At 41.7% G+C, this 19,979-nt stretch overlaps 1 protein-coding gene across 10 annotated transcripts in view; it reads right to left on the bottom strand.

The window, feature by feature from the left end:
- AKAP13 (A-kinase anchoring protein 13) overlaps positions 1-19,979 on the bottom strand; it is a 338,427-nt gene that overhangs the window by 267,960 nt on the left and 50,488 nt on the right. For 4 of the 10 annotated variants that reach the window (XM_054041151.1, XM_054041154.1, XM_054041153.1 and 1 more), the window contains exons 1-2: positions 6,744-6,850; positions 6,424-6,508 (exon numbers count right to left, since the gene is read on the bottom strand). The exons of 2 other annotated variants lie outside the window; for them this stretch is intronic. In XM_054041151.1, coding sequence (XP_053897126.1) covers positions 6,424-6,508; positions 6,744-6,765 — 107 coding nt within the window. In that variant the 5' untranslated portion in view covers positions 6,766-6,850. Of the gene's footprint in view, positions 1-6,418; positions 6,509-6,743; positions 6,851-19,979 lie in introns of those variants that run through there. 4 more of the 10 variants (XM_054041157.1, XM_054041155.1, XM_054041156.1 and 1 more) reach the window with 2 other exon arrangements.

The raw sequence follows: 19,979 nt of genomic DNA, 5'->3' as shown, positions 1-19,979 counted from the left end.
TTTAATTTAAAAAGCCAATTAAAAAAAATATTTTTTTTAATTTAAATTAAATTTTTATCCACCCTGCAAGGAAGTTATTTTAAAAGCTTTTCATTGTATGTACAGTTTTGCCCTGGTTCATGAGCCAAAAAGGAAGAGGCATGATCTAAAGATATAGTTACTGGGTAACAAGTTTAGCTGTCTACAGAGTCTGCATGGGAGACACGCCTAAAAGTCAGGATTTCCAGAAAGACAATTAGGTGAGCAGTTTTCCATTGCCTATCCACTGGTTCTCTGGTGATCAGTCTACTTCCACCTTCCCATATAAGGAAGCCACATTACTCCCTTGCTGAGTCACTCTCTCGGGAAGAGAGTCACAGATGCTTCAGAACAATGAACAGTGCACAAAATCCAGGCTTGTTATGTCCCAGAAAAAATAATCTTCTAAAGCACCTCAAGGAGTTCACTATATTAGCATCTGAAACAGATCTGATATTTCTTCCTCATGAATACAAAACTATTGGGTATTCACAGGTGATTTAATCTCATCCTTTCCATATTGTTTCTCTGATTGGCTGTCTTTATCACATAAACCATTCTCCTTCATATGTGCAAGGATTCGTTAGGTTGGTTGGGGTTCATGATGAACCATGAAGCAAGGTTTTTAGCCATACATATCTTCATTTTTTTTCCCCTGTTCAATTAGGTGTCATTCTAGTACAGCCAAATAAGGATTCATTTCCTACTCTACATGCTGTCAAGGGTTAAAAGATATATAGTTCCCCAGTTCCTCAACTGTGCAAAAGAAAAGTTAAATCAAAATAATTACAATAGTAAATGCTAGTCTTTGCAGACTAACCACAGATTATGATTAATCCATTCAGCTGGTGCTAACGTTCAGTTGTGCCAAATGATTTGGGCCAAAAAATTGTTACATATGCTGTGTCCAAAGTGCTAGTTTTCTTGGGTAGGTCCATGGAAAATCTGAGACACTGCACACAGTAAACAGGCTAGACAGAGTAGCAGAAAATGATAAGTTTAAGGGGGAGGGCTCTTTCTCTTCTGGCAGAGTTTAAGAAGTGCTTGAGAGATCCTCTTTCCAAGCAAGGCTCTCTCGGCCTCTGCACAGGGCTAAGCAGGTTTTGCAAATTCAAGCTCTGTCTGAGAAAATGGGTGTATTCCATCTGTCAGCACTCCCAGCAGAACATTGGAGGTAGTGCACTAACACTCTGCGTTACAAGATGTTAACAGCTGGCTGAAGGAACTCAGTCACCTCCCTCAACTGTATAGGGCTCCCCTAAGGGAGAAAGGAGGGAAAAGGTCCAGACCAAAATAATCAGTGCAACTGAAAGCACAGTATTCTGGAAGACATTGGTTCGTCATGCTTACCAGGACTGCAAAAATCTTATGATTTCTCTACTCTTTCTTTAGGCAAAACAATTACTACGGCTTTTATGACTTTCTTGAGTTTGGGCACTATAACTGGGTGGCAGGACATATGACCCTGACATATGGCTGCAGGACTCTTTGTTGACCAGAACTATTGGCAAGAGTTAGCCTGAATAAAGCTATTGAGACAATTCTGCTGATGTACAGCAGCAACTATGACCGGTTACCTCCATCAAGATATAGGACAGGTAGGTGTGACATCCTGATTGGAAGGTGCTATGATTGTGTAGCAGTCATAGGGGAATGTCAGCGTTAATTTACCTCTGTCCCTTTATGGGTTTGAAGCACTGTTGACGGGGTACAAGGAAACATAGTGGGGAAGCAAGGAGGTGGTTGTTAGGTTCTGGTGAAACTAAGCTGGTATGAGGCTTATGCAGGCTGTCTTTGCTTGCTTTTTTTTATATATTGTTTAAAAAAACCTCAATCTTAAACCCATCACTGGCCTGGGACTGCAACATTTGGCAAGCACAAGCAGGAGAGGCTGAACTGCAGTGAACTAACCTCTCTGAGAGATGGATCTACCTAGAAGCTGCTGCAGGCTGTTCCAGGAAAATCTGCCAGAAGATAATGGAAGCAGAAAAGTGACTCTCCACAAAGTTTTCCCGGGAAGCAGAAGGGAAAACTGTTTGCAAGCACTACCATTGGGAGAGAGTTAGAGAACATTGTTATGGGGGTAGGAGGACTCTTATACCAGCTAAAAGATGAGCATTTAAGAGAAGCCTGTGACTGGATATTCCTGGGAAAGATAGCAGTAAAACTGCATCAAAAAGCCATTTGGCTTTAGTCAAACTTATAACAAGAAACTTATAGTGAAGAGTTGGGAGAGCAGGGATTGTCTACATTACTGGGGCTCAAAGAAGATTTTACAACTCATTGCTACAGCAAAGAGAGCAATCTGAAGCTCCTAAACTAGAGGCAATTCAGAAATAGTATGCTGAAAAAATGGCAGTTGCTTGAAATACAGTTTCAGGAAAGCAAGAAAGAAATTAAATCCAAACCTTGCAAAAAAGTGTGGTCATCCCCACTCCAGAAAATAGAACCAGTTTAAAATAATAAAATTAAAATAGCAGGACAGATTGGCAACCCCCATCTAAAAGGATAGATTAAGTTTTAGTATTCTGGCATTCTGCATTCAATTCTGGAAGACTGAAAGTGGGATTCAAAAGTAGTACACTGAAGAGAAGATAGATCTTGGAGGCTCTAATCAGAGCAGAGTTCCCAGAACTGAACCTCAGAAGGGGAAAACTGATCTGAACTTGCCAAAACGAAGACTCTACGGTCCTATTATGAGGGAAAAAATACAACTGAACTTTACCAGCAGCTCTCAAGAGCAGCACAAGAGCTAAAAGAGTGACTGCAGGATTTCGTAGCCAGAACTCTGAAAGCTGACTCTAACCTAAGGTACGATCCTCTCCTCACACATGCATGTTCCTCCACTCAGTCCTGAGAGGATCTCAAAATAACATGAATAGCAATACCACCCTATTTTTAAAAGAACCAGGATGCAGATGAGACCTTATTAGAGAAACCAACAGTGCTGAAAGTGAGGAGGTAAAAGAAAACAGAAACTGAGGAACCCATACTAAGGCAGGTAACATGTACTTCTGTGAAACCAGTGCCTACACAACAAGGGCTGGAGGGGGAAGCAGCACCTCCATCTATGGGAAAAGAGATCTCTAAAGGTAACCCACTGATGAAGCTAGGGAACTAAAGGCCTGTATTGATTAAATTAAATAAATGAAAGCCAAAATTAACATATTAAGACAAGCTGTCTAGACACAAGATAAAAGCAGTGATTGATACTGGACGAGGACATCTGCAGACAGGTAATGCCAGAAAAGAGAGAGTGTGTGAGAGCTGCAGGCAATCTGGCAGAGACAGTACTTACAACCATTGTTTCAGATGTGAGAGCGGAGAACACTACCAGTCGGGATGCCGTGCAGGGAGGATCACTTGAGGGACTGGCAGAGGGTCACCCCAACAAAACCAGGAGTGCTTGGTGGAACTTCAGAGTCCCAAAGTCAGCTTCAGCATCAGGCAAGAAAATCACAAGATAGAGACAAAGCTGACAGCCCTGTGTCTGATTTACCAGGAGTGACCCATGTCTGCCATCTAATGCCCGAACAGCAAACCAGAGTGACTAACTCAATTGGAAAGAGATGTTTGGTGTGGTGTTTCCTCAATAAAGCAAAAACTATGAGACACTGAGACACAAGTGTGCATGGTCTTCTTGAGCCAGTGCGTGGAAGACAATCACCCAAGGACACGCCATAGGAAGCTTGAAGAGTTACTGAAAATAGAAGATGGGCTTGATCTTAAAGCTGCCAATGGAACTCAAATCCCTTCTGAAGGATGGATTGAAGTCCAGTTCCAATTAAGCAAAGATGACAACATTTTAACTGTTCCTGTGCTGGAGAACTCAGTCACTGGCCACAATGTTATTGCCTATCTCCTCGAATACCACTGCTGCAATTTACCTGATGAGGCACCAGCACTTAGCTTTATTAACAATACAAAACATCTATTTCCTCATTTGGGCACGGCCAAAGTAGCAACTCTTGTGAACGTCATCAGACATAAGCAATTCTAACAAAATGTGAATGCTTAAAGTGGGGGGGAAAGGGGTACATTATCCCCAAAGGAACGGCCACTAATGCAGCATGTTGGCTTCTTACAGGCCTGGATACTGAAAGTTGAACAGCAATATTTGAGTTCAACACTGCTGAATGGCCTGAGGATTTGGACATGAGACACACTAGCCAAAATACCTAAAGGATCACCTTGCCGGATAAATATCCCTGTGAGTAACCCTTCGAACCATGACGTAACGCTGAAAGGATGAACTGTGCTGGGAAGTTTACTGTAAATTAAATCTGAAATTTAGGTGGATGGATATTCAACAGATAAAACCTTTCCAGGTGGTATCAGTGTTTAAAAAGAGATGGTCATACCAGGAAAGAGAACAGTCTCTAAGCAGAAGAGATGACAGATCTGTTCAAACCAATAGCGAACCTGAGCCATCTGTCAGAGATGTGAAGGAAAATGCCCCAGCAGATATTGAAAGAGGAGCCCAAAGCTTTTTCCAAAAATGATAGAGACATGGAATAGATCTCTAGCCTGCAGAGGACATTACCAGCAACCCATACAGAAGACTTACATCTCAGTGCCTCATCCATTATATAAAGAGGTAAAGGAATATCTACAAGAGCTCCTAAACAGGGGCTGTGTTACAAAATTAGTCATCCTATCCACCATCAGTGGTATGGGTCCAGAAAAAGGACGGCAGTCTAAGATTCTGCATTGACTATTGGGAATTGAATGGAAAAATCATAGCAGACAGAACTCATTCCTCAAATCCATGATGTTCTGACTGGATTAAGAGGTAAATCCAGTTCTTCATTTTGGATCAAGGGAAGGCCCACCATCAAAGTTTCATGGCCAAAGAACAAAGCCATCACATCATGCCCTTCATTACCCCACGGGGCCTGTATGAACAGGTTAGAATCCCCCTCGGTTTAACAAATGCACTTGCTGACGTCTAGGGTGTATGGAAGAGTGCTTTGTGGACTTTAGGGATGAGGTATGTTTTACATGCTTACAGCAGTACCTTTGAAGAACACATGGAGAATGTAAGGGGAGTACTGCAACAATTATAGAAACATGGAATTAAACTGAGAGCTTCTTAATGTGACCTCTTTAAGAGAGAGGTATGTTACGGGGGAGTGGGGGGGTGTCTGCTGAAGTTTATAAGATGGATCCAGTTGACACCATAGCTGTTTGTGCTGTTGCAGAGAAACCACCAAGCACAATAGGGGAATTTCACAAGCTGCTAGGCTTCTTCTCCTACTATCAAAGGTACAATAGAAAAGCCATCGTATGGCTCATCCAGTTTTTGTTTCATAAATTCTTAGGCCAGAATGGACCACTGTGACCATCTAATCTGACCTCATATATAACACAGGCCATAGGATTCCCTAAAATAATTCCTAGAGCAGATCTTTTAGAAAAACATCCAATCTTGATTTAAAATTTGTTAGTGACGGAGAATTCACCAAGCCCCTACGTAAATTGTTACAATGGTTCCTTACTCTTTGTTGAAAGTTTACACCTTATTTCCAATCTGAATTTATCTAACATCAACTTCCATCCATTGGATCATCTTATACCTTCTCTGCTAGACTGAAAAGTCCATCATTAAATATTTGTTCCAAGGTAGATACTTGTACACTGTAAAAAAGTCACTCCCTAACCTCCTCTTTGTTAAGATAAATAGATTGAGCTCCTTGAGTCTACCACTATAAGGCATGTTTTCTAGTCCTTTAATTATTCTTGTGGTTCTTCTCTGAACCCTCTCCAATTGATCAACATCCTTCTTAAACTTTGGGCACAAATGGACACGGGATTCCAGCAGCAGTTGCACCAATGCCAAATGGGAGGTGAAATAACCTTTCTACTTCAAATTCCCCTATTTATGCATCCTAGTACTGCATTAGCTCTTTTGGTCACAGGGGGAACTCACATCCAGCTGATTAGCTCAAACGACCCCTGGAATGTGGGGTCTTGTAAATAAAATAGCAGGGGAAATGGCAAATCTACAAGGACAGAGCTAAATTCCCCACCTCCAAGAAAGAGACAGGGAGAGAAATGCATTTCAATGGGGAACTCGGTGAGCTTAATAGTGAGACAGATAATTAACACACCATACGCCACGGATAATGCTGGTATTGCATTCTGTTCCAATAGCTTTATGAAATCTCTGTAGCTGTTTTGTTGTTCTTCAATGTGATAGTTATGTTGTTTGACTTCTACTTCAAGTCAATGGTAAAAAATTAATTGTAGCAAAATAATAATCTGTTAAACCAATTTAAGAAATGTGCTTTGATATCAGCATCTTCCTGTGGTATCAGCAGAAAAGTTTGAGAGAGAACATCACAAGAACATGTAATCTCAACTACTTCTATTCATCATTGATCAATAAAAAGTGTTTAACCTTACTGTAACTGCATGCAGCAGCGTGCAGCTTCTTTCAAGACCTCCAAGTCAAGCACAGAGAATCGCAGCAGAAAGCAATATACGGGTCCTGGAAAAGAGAAAATTGGAATCATTTGATGAATCACTGGCATAGAGGGACCTTTAGAATTACGTATACAAAAGTGAGAGACAGAAAACAGTTGAAGTGGGACAAGCAGTTAATTTGAATACAAGCCAGTGATTGGTCCAGGAGGGAGGATGGAAGTCTCCATTAACCTGTGGAGCTTCACATTTCAAAAAGTAGTAACATTCTGAAGGTGGGAGTGAACTAACAGCTCTCTTACCCTTTCCTCCTCCAAGTGACATGCAGATGAGGATGGCAAAGCCCCCCTTTCCATAGATGGTTCAATTATATTGAAGTGAAAGATACATCTTGTTCTAAATGGAACTCCTACAAAGATTAAATAAACTCGTTTCAGGTGGAAATCCATCTGGAGCAGGAGCACAAGCACATGCTGCTGGCAAGATCCACTCTCCAGGGAACTTAGTAAAGAATGACGAGCGCAGAAGGGGCAGAGGACAGCCAGCCTAGCTGGAAGAAGCCCTGAGAAGCCTCCACTATCAGGGTTCTGTGAATCCCCAGCTAGAATATAAAGCATATTCCTGCATACCCTTCCATAGGCAAATCCCCTGCTCCAGGGTACAACTTGCTTCCCATACTGCACCCAAAGGGATTAATCTGTCCCACTAAGTACACATCGAAAGAGGACAGTTTAACAAAATAGGGAAGTTGGGTTCTTAACATACAATTCAGAATGGTGAGAGAAGAGAAAGTACAGTTAGTGGTTCCGTTTATTAATGCTCTGTGGGAGATTTTATTAGTTAAAACAAAGTCAGCACCTCAGACCATCACTTGGTCACCACAGCAGGAAAAGTTCCTGTGTACATACAAGTCAACTGAAACTAGAAAGCTCAACAGGTTGTCTCCTGCTATCCAAGGAAGGGGAACATCGATCTTTGTTCTCTCCTGGCCAGGAAGGCATTTATAAGCAGAGAGAGATAGCTGCCCTCCCTCACACTGAAACAATATTCTTTAGTGGGCTCAGGATTAAAAGTGCATTTATGATCAGTAAAATGACAGTGGTAGAATTAGTGACTGGGAAACTCTTTACCCTGTGTGAATTGGCAAGTGAACACAGAATGCAAAAAGCAAAGACACACATCACAAAATATACCTTGTTCATCTATTCTCACAAATATAGTATGGCTTTAATTATAATGTTGCACAGTAGAACATTTCATTAAATGAATGAAAACCTATTAATAGCAAAAGCTGCAATGCAGTCGCTTATTGAGTCTTTGCTGAGAGGTCAGGAGACTTTTTGTGCAGTTTAGCAAGGTTCTATTGTATAGAAAATGATATCATTTTACTACCCATGGGAAATAACTGATACTCGGGGAACAATGGTAGAGAATAGAGCTGTTTTTTAAAAAGTGTCTTCTTTTTTCAAAATGTAATTGAAATTCCAAAATTCAAAAGTTTTCAACCAGCTCTTGTAGAGAATGTATGCCTCTTTCCATGTTTCTTTGTTGGCAAACCCAGATGGTTCACAAAGAGAGCTTAAAAAAATCTGAAATCCACCCTTGAAATAATTTCCCTCCTGGTTGACAATACAATAGACATTAAAGTGGAAATTAATCCTCTAACATTGTTACTTCTAGTACTGTGCATTTCTATCTGGTGCTCGCTTGCAGAGCCTGCTAGATAAAGAAACACACATCTTAATACTCATTTGGTTCAAAAAGGACGGTGTCTGCAAGATAGGCTGCATCAGATCAAACAACAAAATGACTATCACTCAGGGTGAAGTTTTCCCAATATGACATGCAGAGGGTTTAGCCACACTGAAATTCTCTCACATGATGCTAAAAATTCACTCAAATTGTAATGCCACAGCACTGGATGTAAAAAGCCGTACCTTTGTCAAAATAAAGAAAATCTACATTCCATCCAGTGGATTTTCAGCTGTTATCTTCTCAAAGCCCAAAAATAATAAAGCAACTCTGGAACACCCACACAGCTCTGACAATGCCCCTGGATTTTGACCTGCAACACCTTCTACTAGACCAGTCCTGTGATTCTCTTAAGAACAGATGCTGTCAATCATGTTAAATTGTTGAGTAGTTGTGTGACGTGGAAAGAATATCTATAAGACACTGCAGTAAGAATTTGAAACTAACTTTCACTTGTGGTCAGAGAAAGGACAAACTTAGGTATCCAGAAGTTACAAAAACAAGAAGCTAAGATATAAAACCAGTGCGTCATGTTCATTCCTTGTGTGATGTCCAAATGAGGTCAATTCAGTGACACAACAGGTGAACTTTGCCCATATGTTCAAAAAGCATGAATTATACTCAAAAGGATTTCACAGTGAAAGACACAGAAGCCAAGCAAAGAAGGATAAATTATATAGCAATAAGACAGTTGCAATGCTGAACTGAACAAATCGTATTCACCTTCAGAATCACCAGTTTAATGCATGTGAACACAATTAGGTATTAACTGACCACTGGTTACTATCTAAAGTGTTTCTTGGAGGCTGTTCACCTTGATATCTCAGCACTGTGGTATTTTACAGCACCTACAGTGATGTATAACACAGAAGAATGAGGAAATCTGAGATAGTCAAAGCGTCTATGAAACTAACTGTGATTACTATCTTGGCAAATAACCTAAGCCAACATAAAGAGGATTTTTCCTTAAGCTTTTGGATTGGCATACTATTTAGAGAGGTCTTCAAGAGTGGCTCATACAGCCCTCTGTGAATTATATTAGGGTTGCATAGGAACCCCAATCAGGATCCTATTGTGCTAGACCCTGGATAAGTATCAGAGAAGACAGTCATGGCCCCAGAGAGCTTGCAACAGGGATCGGCAACCTTTGGCACATGGCCCATCAGGGAAAGCCCCTGGCAGGCCAGGCCGGTTTGTTTACTTGCAGCGTCCACAGGTTCGGCTGATCACGGCTCCCATTGGCCGCGGTTCGCCGCTCCAGGCCAATGGGGGCTGCGGGAAGCAGCGCGGGCCGAGGGACGTGCTAGCCACCACTTCCCACAGCTCCTATTGGCCTGGAGCGGTGAACCGCGGCCAGTGGGAGCTGCGATCGGTGGAAGCTGCGGACGCTGCAGGTAAACAAACCGGCCCGGCCCACCAGGGGCTTTCCCCGACGGGCCAAGTGCCAAAGATTGCCAATCCCTGGCTTACAATCTATGTGTGAGACAGAACACACAGTTGAACCAAACAGACAAGCAAGGTGATGGTGGTGTTAGTAAAAATGAAATAAACAGAGTTAAACAGAAGTCACAAATTTGCCACCAGCTAATCACCTAAACAGTCTACTTCTGATCTGAGAAATATCTTTGTCCCATCTGGCAAAATATGATCATTGGATGGCAGATCATTCTGTCAGTCAAGTCTAAATGCAACCTTTCATGTTGAGAAGATTGGAGAACACTCTGCCCATATCACTGGTGAATTACTAAAGAGATTGAGGTTTGGTGGGCGGTCATGGGAATTTGCACAATTTTAAAGATACACTTCCAGTGCCAGGATTAGATCTGCACTTTGGGAGGATTGGGAGTTAAAAACGTAATTGCCACCATGTGCTGAAATGTGGGGGTGTGTCACCCAAAGCCTGACTGCTTAGAATGAGACATCATACATTGCCTTTACAAGTGAACAACAATGTAGTTTAGTACTGTCTTAAGAAAAGTGACTTATACTCTGTTTAAAAAAAAAAAAAAGCTTAAAAACAATTTCAGGGCAAAGAGAAAAAACCAACCAGTGACAAGGAAGCACCTATTCTGATTTACAGGTGTCCTGTTGATTTCCCCTAAAGAGTCAAGTAAGCTGAACCATAGGCTTGCCTATCTTTCAGTTAAAACAAAACAAAAAAACCCAAATGAAACAAACATTAACAAAGCCAGAAGCCACATTTTTAAAGTTATTTCCTTTTTTAAAATAAGGATTTTTTTCCCTTTGAAAAACGTTATGTATTTTCCGCTTTGTAAGCTTCAATGGTTTTGACAGGTATCTCAGAATCTGTTTGTAATTGTAATAATTAAGCTTTCAACAAATCCAAATGGAGCACAAAATCTGGGCACCAATGAGCTACAATATAAACAATTAATTATTTTGAACTGTTTGTTGCAGCTGGGACCTCATAATAACCAAGACACCCAAATGAGGCCACTCCCACAGCAATGACTCCCTTCAAAAATCACAACCACCCCCGCTTTACAATTTAGTATCAAATTAAACCAATGAAAATGTTGCCTGCCCTCACTACATCCCCAAACTGCTGTCCCATCTACAAGATTTTGAACAGATTTTTTGCCCCCTTCTCTGATGGCTGAATTTGCATGCACATATTTATACACCGCCATAACATATATGCATAGCCTTTCTGGTTACAGAATATCCTCTTCAGTTTGTACTGGTCCTTCAGAAGATAAAACCAGCTCGTGGAAGGTTTTTGGAAGTTTGTCCCACTGTTTAGACAGAATTAGAAATGTGGCCCAATTTCTGTGCACAACCAGAATATTCAGAAATATATATTAATGAGAGCAGGATTGAGCCCAGAGACTCAGTCTTGCTTTTACTGGAATGTGTCACAACCTTCATACTACATGAGTATTATTAATATTTTTGTTTGTTAAAAAAAGTAAGCTCTTGGAGAACCATCTCAGGGTCTGTATCACCATATTCTAGTGTATTTGGGGGACAGTAAGAGTATTCTATGAACTTTTTATGGATTTTAAAAATACTGATTGATGATGTGCACTAATATTATAAGCTTCATACTAAGACTCAGCTTCCATCTCCAGCCAAAGAACTGTATTTTTTTTTTTTTAGGCAAATAACTCCAAGCAACATCAAGTGGCTATGACGACTCGAGCCTACAACCCTCTCCTCAAAAGAAGGACACCATGGATCCTCCTTCTGTGCGTTAGCGTTTCCCTTCCAAGAGGCACAGCCTCTGTCTGTTAGTACAAGACACAATGGATGATGTCTTTTCTATGATGACATTCGGACTATAATCTAAACAAGTTATCCCCTCTGTTAACATGGGCCAGAGCCCAAAATAAACCCTCACCCGCAGACCAGGAAATGTGCAGGAAGTGCAAAGAACAGCAAGCTGAACACTACAGGAACACCGTCGTTGCTAATCCACAGGCTGAGGCACTGTTGATGGAGCATCCCAATGCTTATTTTACACATGTAAACCCTGCGCTCCATCCTAAAAGGATGGGTTTCTCTCCCTATCTTGTGAGCACGTATTCACAAGTGATCTTGCAAGAGGCAAAGTTTCAAGTGCACAACGCTTTGGGAAAAGCAAATACCATGCCTTCTTTGAATGGATTCACTCCTATAAGCAGGTGTCCTTGGGCAAGAGGATTTTGTTGCTACTGGATGTGGTATTTTTCAGAGCAGAGAAGTAAATGTAAACAGAACCTAAACCTATTGCAACTCATTATTCCTAGGAAAGAAGCAGCTGACCCTGGAGAAAACTCCAAAATGGACCATAATACAGCAGTCCACCTGCCCTGCAATCCAGGGCATTTAGAGCCCATCACCTTCATGCCCTTTTCTCTGTGTTAGCTTCCTAAGGGGAACATTTCAATCCCAAGGTTTTGTCCTCAGTATTTCTAGATGGGTTGCCCTAGGTACGCAAGGCTCTACACCTCCATCTATATAACCATGACCTGCCAGCAGCTATATTCCAGTGGAACAGCTAGCTAGAATGAGGAGGTTGCAAGCACAATGAATTGCGCTTTCTCTGCAACTGGCCTATGACTGCAGAACTCTTTCCTGGGGATGGCAGAATGACCAAGAATCTCACCTCCTTCAGAACTAAATGCAAAATTCAGAGAACAGATGGTCCAGTGGTTAGAGCAGCTACACCACTGTAGCATTTCAGTGTAGACACTTACTACAGAGGCTAGAGAGGTTCTCCCATAGCTGTAGTTAACCCACCTCCCCGAGAGGCAGTAGCTAGGTGGCCAGCTAGCACGGTCTATGCCAAAGGTTAGGTCAGCTTACCTACATCTCTCAGAGGTGCAAGTTTTTCTCACCTCTGAGAGATGTAGCTACGCGGATGTAACTTTTCAGTGTAGACCAGGACAGAGTCTCTCTGTGTCTCAGTTCCCATTTGCAAAATGGGGATAGTAACCCTTCCCTACCTCACAGGGGTGTTATGAAAATAAACACATTACAGATTGCGAGGTGCTCAAATATGGCAGTAACTGGGGTCACAGAAGTAATTAAATTAGAACTCATTTATTTAACTTGACTTTTCCACAAATCAACAACAAATCGGTCACACACACACACACACACACAGAAAATATGTGGGAAGGAAGAGAAATATAAAATTAAAAAAATCAGATACCACAGCGATGAGTATGGAACAAAAAAGTTTAGCCATATCAGCTATTCATTAAAATGGATTCAATTGTACAGGATAAAACAAGGAAATAAACACTGCCTCAGTGATAGAGTTTATATTTTATATGGATATGAGATTCTTAACCTCAAAGAGCAAATTCCCCCCCCCTCAAATTATCATTTCTATGCCTAGAGGCTCCAACCAAGAGTGAGGCCGCATTGTGCTAGACACTTTGCCTATATATAGTAAGAGACCCTATGTCACAGAGTTTACAGATTAAACAGACAAACTTTAAGAAGGGAAATGGAGACACAGAAAGGTGAAGTGAAGTGACTTGCCTAAGGTCTCACACCAGATCACGGGCAGAGGGGTGGAAACGGAACCCTGATCCCGACCCCCAGGTCAGTGCCCTACCCACTAGACCATGCTGCTTAGCACACAGAAAGGAGTTGGCAGCCAGAGAGGCTCCAAAAGTGGGCTACCAACTGCCTTTTTCTAGTATTCTAATGCCTCACAAATATCTGCTTTTAATCTGGTGCTGATCTGATCAGATTTGCCAAACTGAACACCAAGTAGGCAACCTTGGAATTAAAGTGCTTCACTGCTCAAAACAACATGTCACCGAGGGGATGTAGTATTTTAACATAATTACATTAATTAGGAGATCTATATAATGTTCCTAAACCAATAATGAAAGAGGAGGTCTAATGATGCAACAAAAAACTCCAACTGAATCTCAGATTACATACTGGGTTGCACAACAGCTCAAACAACTAAACACTGAGGCAGCTAGTAGAAATCTTACATACTACAGATCATTTTTCCCCACACGTTGATACTTTCCAACAACAACCACCTGATGTTAAACAAGCTATACCCTAGCCAAATATATCCCTCTTCCATTCCATCAGGAGCTAAGGGGTAAACATCATAGAATTAAAGTGTTTTAGCAGAGCTGCCATCAGCATCACCTAAAACAGAAAAAGCATCAAAATGGAAAAAAAGCATCACCATGAGGCTGATCTGTGCCAAAATCTTCTCCAAATTCAATAATATATGCGGCAAGCCTGTCCTAGCTGCACTGCTCTCTTCTCCCAAGGGTGGGGAACTGCCCTTTTCAGCGAACAGCAAGAGGAGTCGTGTACACAGAAAAAGACCCCATTCCCAACAGATCATTGAATTGGTTTCACTGGGGTTAAGTTTACAAAAGTCACCGCAGTTGTACTGTGCTGTATGTTTTAACTCCCAGCTGGACCCTGATCCAGAGGCAATGTCAGCATAGGGTCAGTTTATACTGGAGTCATTCATAAACCACATTCACAAGGCCTGGGGTTCTTTAGACATTGGTTGGATATTTGCAGCTAGGTTGGGATTGTGGAGAGGAGAGGTGGTCATGCCCAGAAGACTTCTACAAGGAGAGTTCTTTATTTTGTTGTTTCACTTCCTTCATTAAAACACTGCCAAACAGTAATGCTTTTTTAAAACTATGACATTATTTTGAAAGTGAAAAGGCATTTCATTCCAAATTCCTCTTTTTATGGTTGTTCAGCATTTTTAGTTACATTTTATACGCCAATAACTAAAAGTATCAGATTAGCAGTATTATTTTACCTTCCCTTTGTAAAGGGCTCAGAGATCTACAGATGAAAAGTGCTACACTGGTGTAAGAGCTAAGAAGTATTATTTAGATTTAGAAAAGAGGCCAGCCAATGCTATGGAAAATCAAGGTGTGCATAATCAATTAGAAAACAAGTACGATTAGCTGAGGGGGAACCGTATCCATTTGCAAATTGTTTATTTACTAATACTTGCTAGTGATTGTTCATATGTTTGGTTTAATCGGGCATGGCAAAAGCCTCAATTTGATGTTCTGTAGTATCTGGAAATATACTTTGAAAAGCAATACCATACATTTTATTTTTTTCTCAATAACAATGCTCATCCATTATGGAAACAACATATTAATATCGCTCATTCACTTGGAAAACAAACTGTTCAAAATTCTCATACTAAACTCCAAACTGGGAACAATTCACTCCTGCAATGCATCCTACTATGCATTCCTTGCTCTCCTCCCTCCCCCCAACTCATTCAGCGATTACTTTTCCAAGGTAGCATTCAATAAGACCTCCACATTCCATGAATCACAAGAGAACTTGATACTATGACAAGGTTAATGTTGAAAAATGGGGCAGAGCAAGACAACTAGGAGGGGAGAAAAATTCCATTTGGCTTTCAGAGGTAAAAGGAGGGTTTGGGTTGTGTTTTGTTCCTTGTTTTAAATAAAGTCTCTAGCCCTTCTTTGAGCAGAAAAGTCAGTTTGTTCCTGGTTACATTAACATATGCAATGCAAGTTTAATATGCGTGTTGGAACACTCAATTCTTATCTTTCCAAGACCTTGGAAAACATTCTGTCCCAAGAAGCAGGCACTTTTATTATAAAAGTCGGAGTTGTTCACTGCGCAAATATCACTGAGCGCACAGCAGCAAAAGCCAGAGAGTTCATTTGTACTTTGCTTCATTTATCTACAGAATCATTTCTGTAGTAGAAGTAGAACTTATCTCTGGCTATTGTTGTTACAAATCTGGTGTGGGCTTAACCACAGTAGGTCAAATAATTTACAATGTTGTTGCAGAAGGGTGGAAGTTAACACACTGCCATTGTAGAGCATCTTTTACCTGAGGAGCTTAAGCCCCGCACTGGCACTTCTTGATGGGCTTGCTACTTCGATTTACTTCTGATTAATATTTTTGAGAGAAACAAGGTTACCAGTAGGCAACCTATGGCACATGTACCAAAGGTGGCACGTGAGCTGATTTTCAGTGGCACTCACACTGCCCGGGTCCTGGCCACCGGTGCGGGGGGCTCTGCATTTTAAATTTAATTTTAAATGAAGCTTCTTAAACATTTTAAAAACCTTATTTACTTTACATACAACAATAGTTTAGTTATATATTATAGACTTATAGAAAGAGACCTTCTAAAAACGTTAAAATATACTACTGGCTTGCGAAACCTTAAATTAGAGTGAATAAATGAAGATTTGGCACACCACTTCTGAAAGGTTGCTGACCCCTGAACTAGGTCAATGCAGTGGGCAGCATTGTTTTCACCCAGTCACTTTCCTGCTCCTCCAAAGGGAGACAGGAAGGATGCAACAATAATATCTTTAAGGAGATGCCTCAATGATGCAGTGCAATGGTTTTCAACCTATGGTTCACGGACCCCTGGGGGTCGACAGACTATGTCTAAGATTTCCAAAGGGGTCTACACCTCCATTTGAAATTTGTTATGGGTCCGCGAATGAAAAAAAGGTTGAAAACCACTGATGTAGTGTATCACATGTAAACAACTAAAAGGATTTGTTAAATAGGATTAGTAAGTCACAGTGAGAGCCAGAGCGCACCCAACAACACAGAGCCACAAATGCCATGTACTTGAATGGCTCTAAGGGGAGGAAAAACAGGCTCAGGTTGCAAGTGAAATTAAAATGATTCCTAAGAGAGTTAGCGTACAGATGTAATTCACTTGTGCCTGGAGGCAGACATCAGCCTCACACTAGGTATCAGAACCTGCCACTGCTTTGCATTCTGGGGTAACAACAATTCAGGCAGCATCATTAAATCCTAGTTGCATCAGGAGACTCCTCCTGTCAAGTTTACAAGAAGACAAGGAGTGACATGAACAGGACTTTGAAAAGTGTGTCCCCCACTATACCAAAGCCAAGACTTACTGTGCGACACAAAACCAACTACACAACTTCACCAGCACTGTAAGATGTAGCGGGAAGAAAAACATCCCGAAAGCAAGTAAATCAATCTGAGTACTTTGCTGGCCATCAAGCCTACAGCAAGAATACTGTTGAACTACACAACACAGTAACGTATACCTTTGTGCCTCCCTTCGTGGCCTTGTGGTAGCCCCTCTTCCTAACCATCCCTTGAAGTCAGAAATCTTTGGTTAAAGCAAAGTGAAAGTCTTATTTCTAAAGGATGACCACAGATTCAAGCGGGTGCTCAAGTAATTTGGTGAACTACCCAAGATACATAGGGCTCAAATGTTATAACATGGAACAACAGATGCACCTTCACTCATTGCACCTGTCAACTGTATTTTTGTATAATATGGCCCTCTCTCAGTGGGGCCTCTAGGCACTATTGTCATACAATAATATTGTATGAACTACCTGCATTTCCACGTGGGTATTGGGCAAGTGAAGGCACCACTACTCATCTAGACTAATACCCACAGTCACGTGTTGCAACCAGGTTTGTAAATGGGACCTCAAATCTCTTGGATCTTCCCTCTACCAGTTCTTATAACTGCCAATAATCTTCCACCCCCATCCCCCGCCTCTCTCAGCATTGCCATAAACAATCTAACACTAAGGCAAAAGCGGAGGGGTGGAAGGAGAAAACAGCTCTTTGAAACACAAAGCCTACAGGATATTTGTATTTGAACGGGCTCCCGGAAGTCAAGGGGAGGACTCACATGGTTAGTTAAGCACATACAGTCTGTTACAGGATCAGGGCCTTTGACAATATGCACTCCAGGGCCGGGAATGGGGTTTGCTCTATATTTGTAAAGGCCTTTGGGTATCTGCAGCCCTATATGGATCATTTTATACCAACATAGTAACAAGTATGTTCTAAGCCTACTGTGCGTGCACACATCTCTCCACACATCAGTAGGCAACAGGATTCAAACACAAGACCGGCTCCCACAAGAGCACAGAACTTCTTACCGGAGACCCAAAAGAGCAGCTCCAACAACAAAACCACACTGCTGCAGCTCACCTGCAGGCCTTTCGTGTTACCCTGGGAGACAGAAGTTCTCTCTGGTTTCATTTCAGAAACGTATCCAGATGCAAGTGCCTTGTCACGGACCAAAAATTGGGGGTAATGGCCTGGTTTTCTGCGGTACAGAATATCCATTGAAGTCAATAGGAGCTGCAGGTGCCCAGGACCTTCGGAAAGCCAGGCTATACGATTTTAAATGAGGGTTTTGCCTTATATTGGTCTCATGTATATCAGATGATTCCATTCTCCCTCACTCCCCTGTCACCTGCTGATGCTTGAGTTGCCTTTTCTGGAGATAATGATTCTGATAGGAAATGCTGGCCAGTAAGATACATTTTTTCTAATGCCCACATTTCTCCCATCTTCTCCAAGTGCCCCTGGCATTAAACATTAGCAGCACTTCTAAATCTGGACGTCTTCCTAAGCAGCGGACATCTTATGCTGTGTAGCATTTCTCTTGTTTACTAACCAGCACTTCCAAACATCCCTAATATTACAGCTTGTCCTGCTGCCACAGCAGTTTATAAACTGCATGGCAACACATTCAGGATTATACACCTAGGGCACAATCCTACAGCCTGAAATAAAACCCTGACACAGAGAGATCCGTTCATCACGGATACTCACATGTAGGATATCACAGTGTTCCAGGAAGCAATGTGCCTCATGCCTCAGGAATTACCACTTTTAGAGGCACAAAAGGTGGTATTTCTAGGAATGGTAAGTTGAAGCTTACAGAAGGTGGTATAATTCAACACGGGCCCACAGGTCTGCGAACACAGGCAGAGTGGGTTAAGGGAGTGTTTCTGAAGAGTTAAAACGTTTTCCAGTTTCACCTCACCTGTTCCCTAGTGTATGCAACATACATATCTGCTATCAAGAGACATGTTGAACAAGTGCAGGTAGAAGGAGTAAGCAGACAGCAGGAGTTAGCAAGAGCAGAGACAACCCACAATATGCCTGGTGAGCAAGTTTTAGAAGAATAGAAAAACCACTTCCTTAATTATATAAGTTTATGGGCAATTTTTATTAAAAGCTACATTCTTACAAGGATTATTTTTAGAATTAATAGTCTGCTTTAAGAGAACAATAAATCCCTGGGCCTTCAGAGTCACCACTAAAATGCCCAAGCTCTCAGATTTAAACTACTTACAGTAGGGAAGGTTAAGGGACTAGCTGTGCTCCTCTTCCACTAATCTGGGAACAGGCAGCCAGGGAGAGAAGAGAAAAAAAAAAAAGGCAGGGGAGCAAGAGAAACAACACTGCTTCATCTGTAAATTAAAAGAAACTACTCCCCTCTTCTACAGGCCATTTCATCTGCAGGCTGCCAGTAACGGATCCCTTGAGAATTTCAGGTGGGGAATAAGCAACAGAAGCAGATTAACTCCTAAGCAACAAGGATCCTATTTTCATTTAAATGTCCTAAGCGATTAAAAGGAAGGTGAGAGGGAAGGAAGGAAGGAAGAGACCAAAAAACAAACCCAAGAAATGGTTTCTACACAGAAAGTTTTTCCAAACGGTTTCTAGGAAGGGCCCACCTCTCCTTATGTTGGTTTTGTTTGTGGGGGTTTTATTGGGGGGGAGGGGGAGGCTAAAAAAGAGATTTTGATTAATAGCTTTTAGGGGCAGAAGGGACAATTATGATCATCTAAATTATGATCACCTAGTTTGACCTCCTGTACAGCACAAGCCAGAGAATTTAATAATAATTCCACCCCGCAATTTCAGACTCAAAATAACTACTAGCTGAGGTCTGTCTATGAATGCTCACACCTGCAATGGAAGATTGGACTTTGCCTCCAGTAGCCCTGATGTGTATCTTGCCTTCGGTAATTTTTCAACAGCTTGAAGTGAGTATTTCTTCCTTTGCAATTTCCATCTCAAGCAAAAGGAAAAGAGTGAAGGTGCTATGGCTGGAAAAGATAGCTTGGGACCAAGAAAGATCAACTCCCATTTGGTTGCCAGCACACTCTCTGTCTCACTGAGTCCAATTCTTTTTGAGCTACACTGATCAGTCGGGGTCAGTGCATCTTGCGGGAGAGAGAGACTGCATGTGCGCGTGCGTGCGTCCACACTCCAGGGATGCACGGGAAAGTTTTAAACTAGGCAGCACAGCCAGACCACCACCAGCACTTCAACTCTCTCTTGACCTACTGAGAAAGTATGTACATATCTACGGGGAGCAAAGAGCAAATTTGCTTTAAGCTTTGCATGCCTCACCTCTGACCCCTGTCCCCAGCTCCCACCTCTGCCATTCCTTAAACAATGGAGGAAATGAACTACAAAACGTTAACAGAATGCGAAGGGCCAGACTTAAACCAACAAAAACAAG

The sequence above is a fragment of the Malaclemys terrapin genome, chromosome 10 (assembly GCF_027887155.1).
Source record: "Malaclemys terrapin pileata isolate rMalTer1 chromosome 10, rMalTer1.hap1, whole genome shotgun sequence".
Classification (NCBI taxonomy): Eukaryota; Metazoa; Chordata; order Testudines; family Emydidae; genus Malaclemys; species Malaclemys terrapin.
Note: the sequence above shows the minus strand (reverse complement) of the source record. Positions and strands in the feature narration are given on the sequence as shown.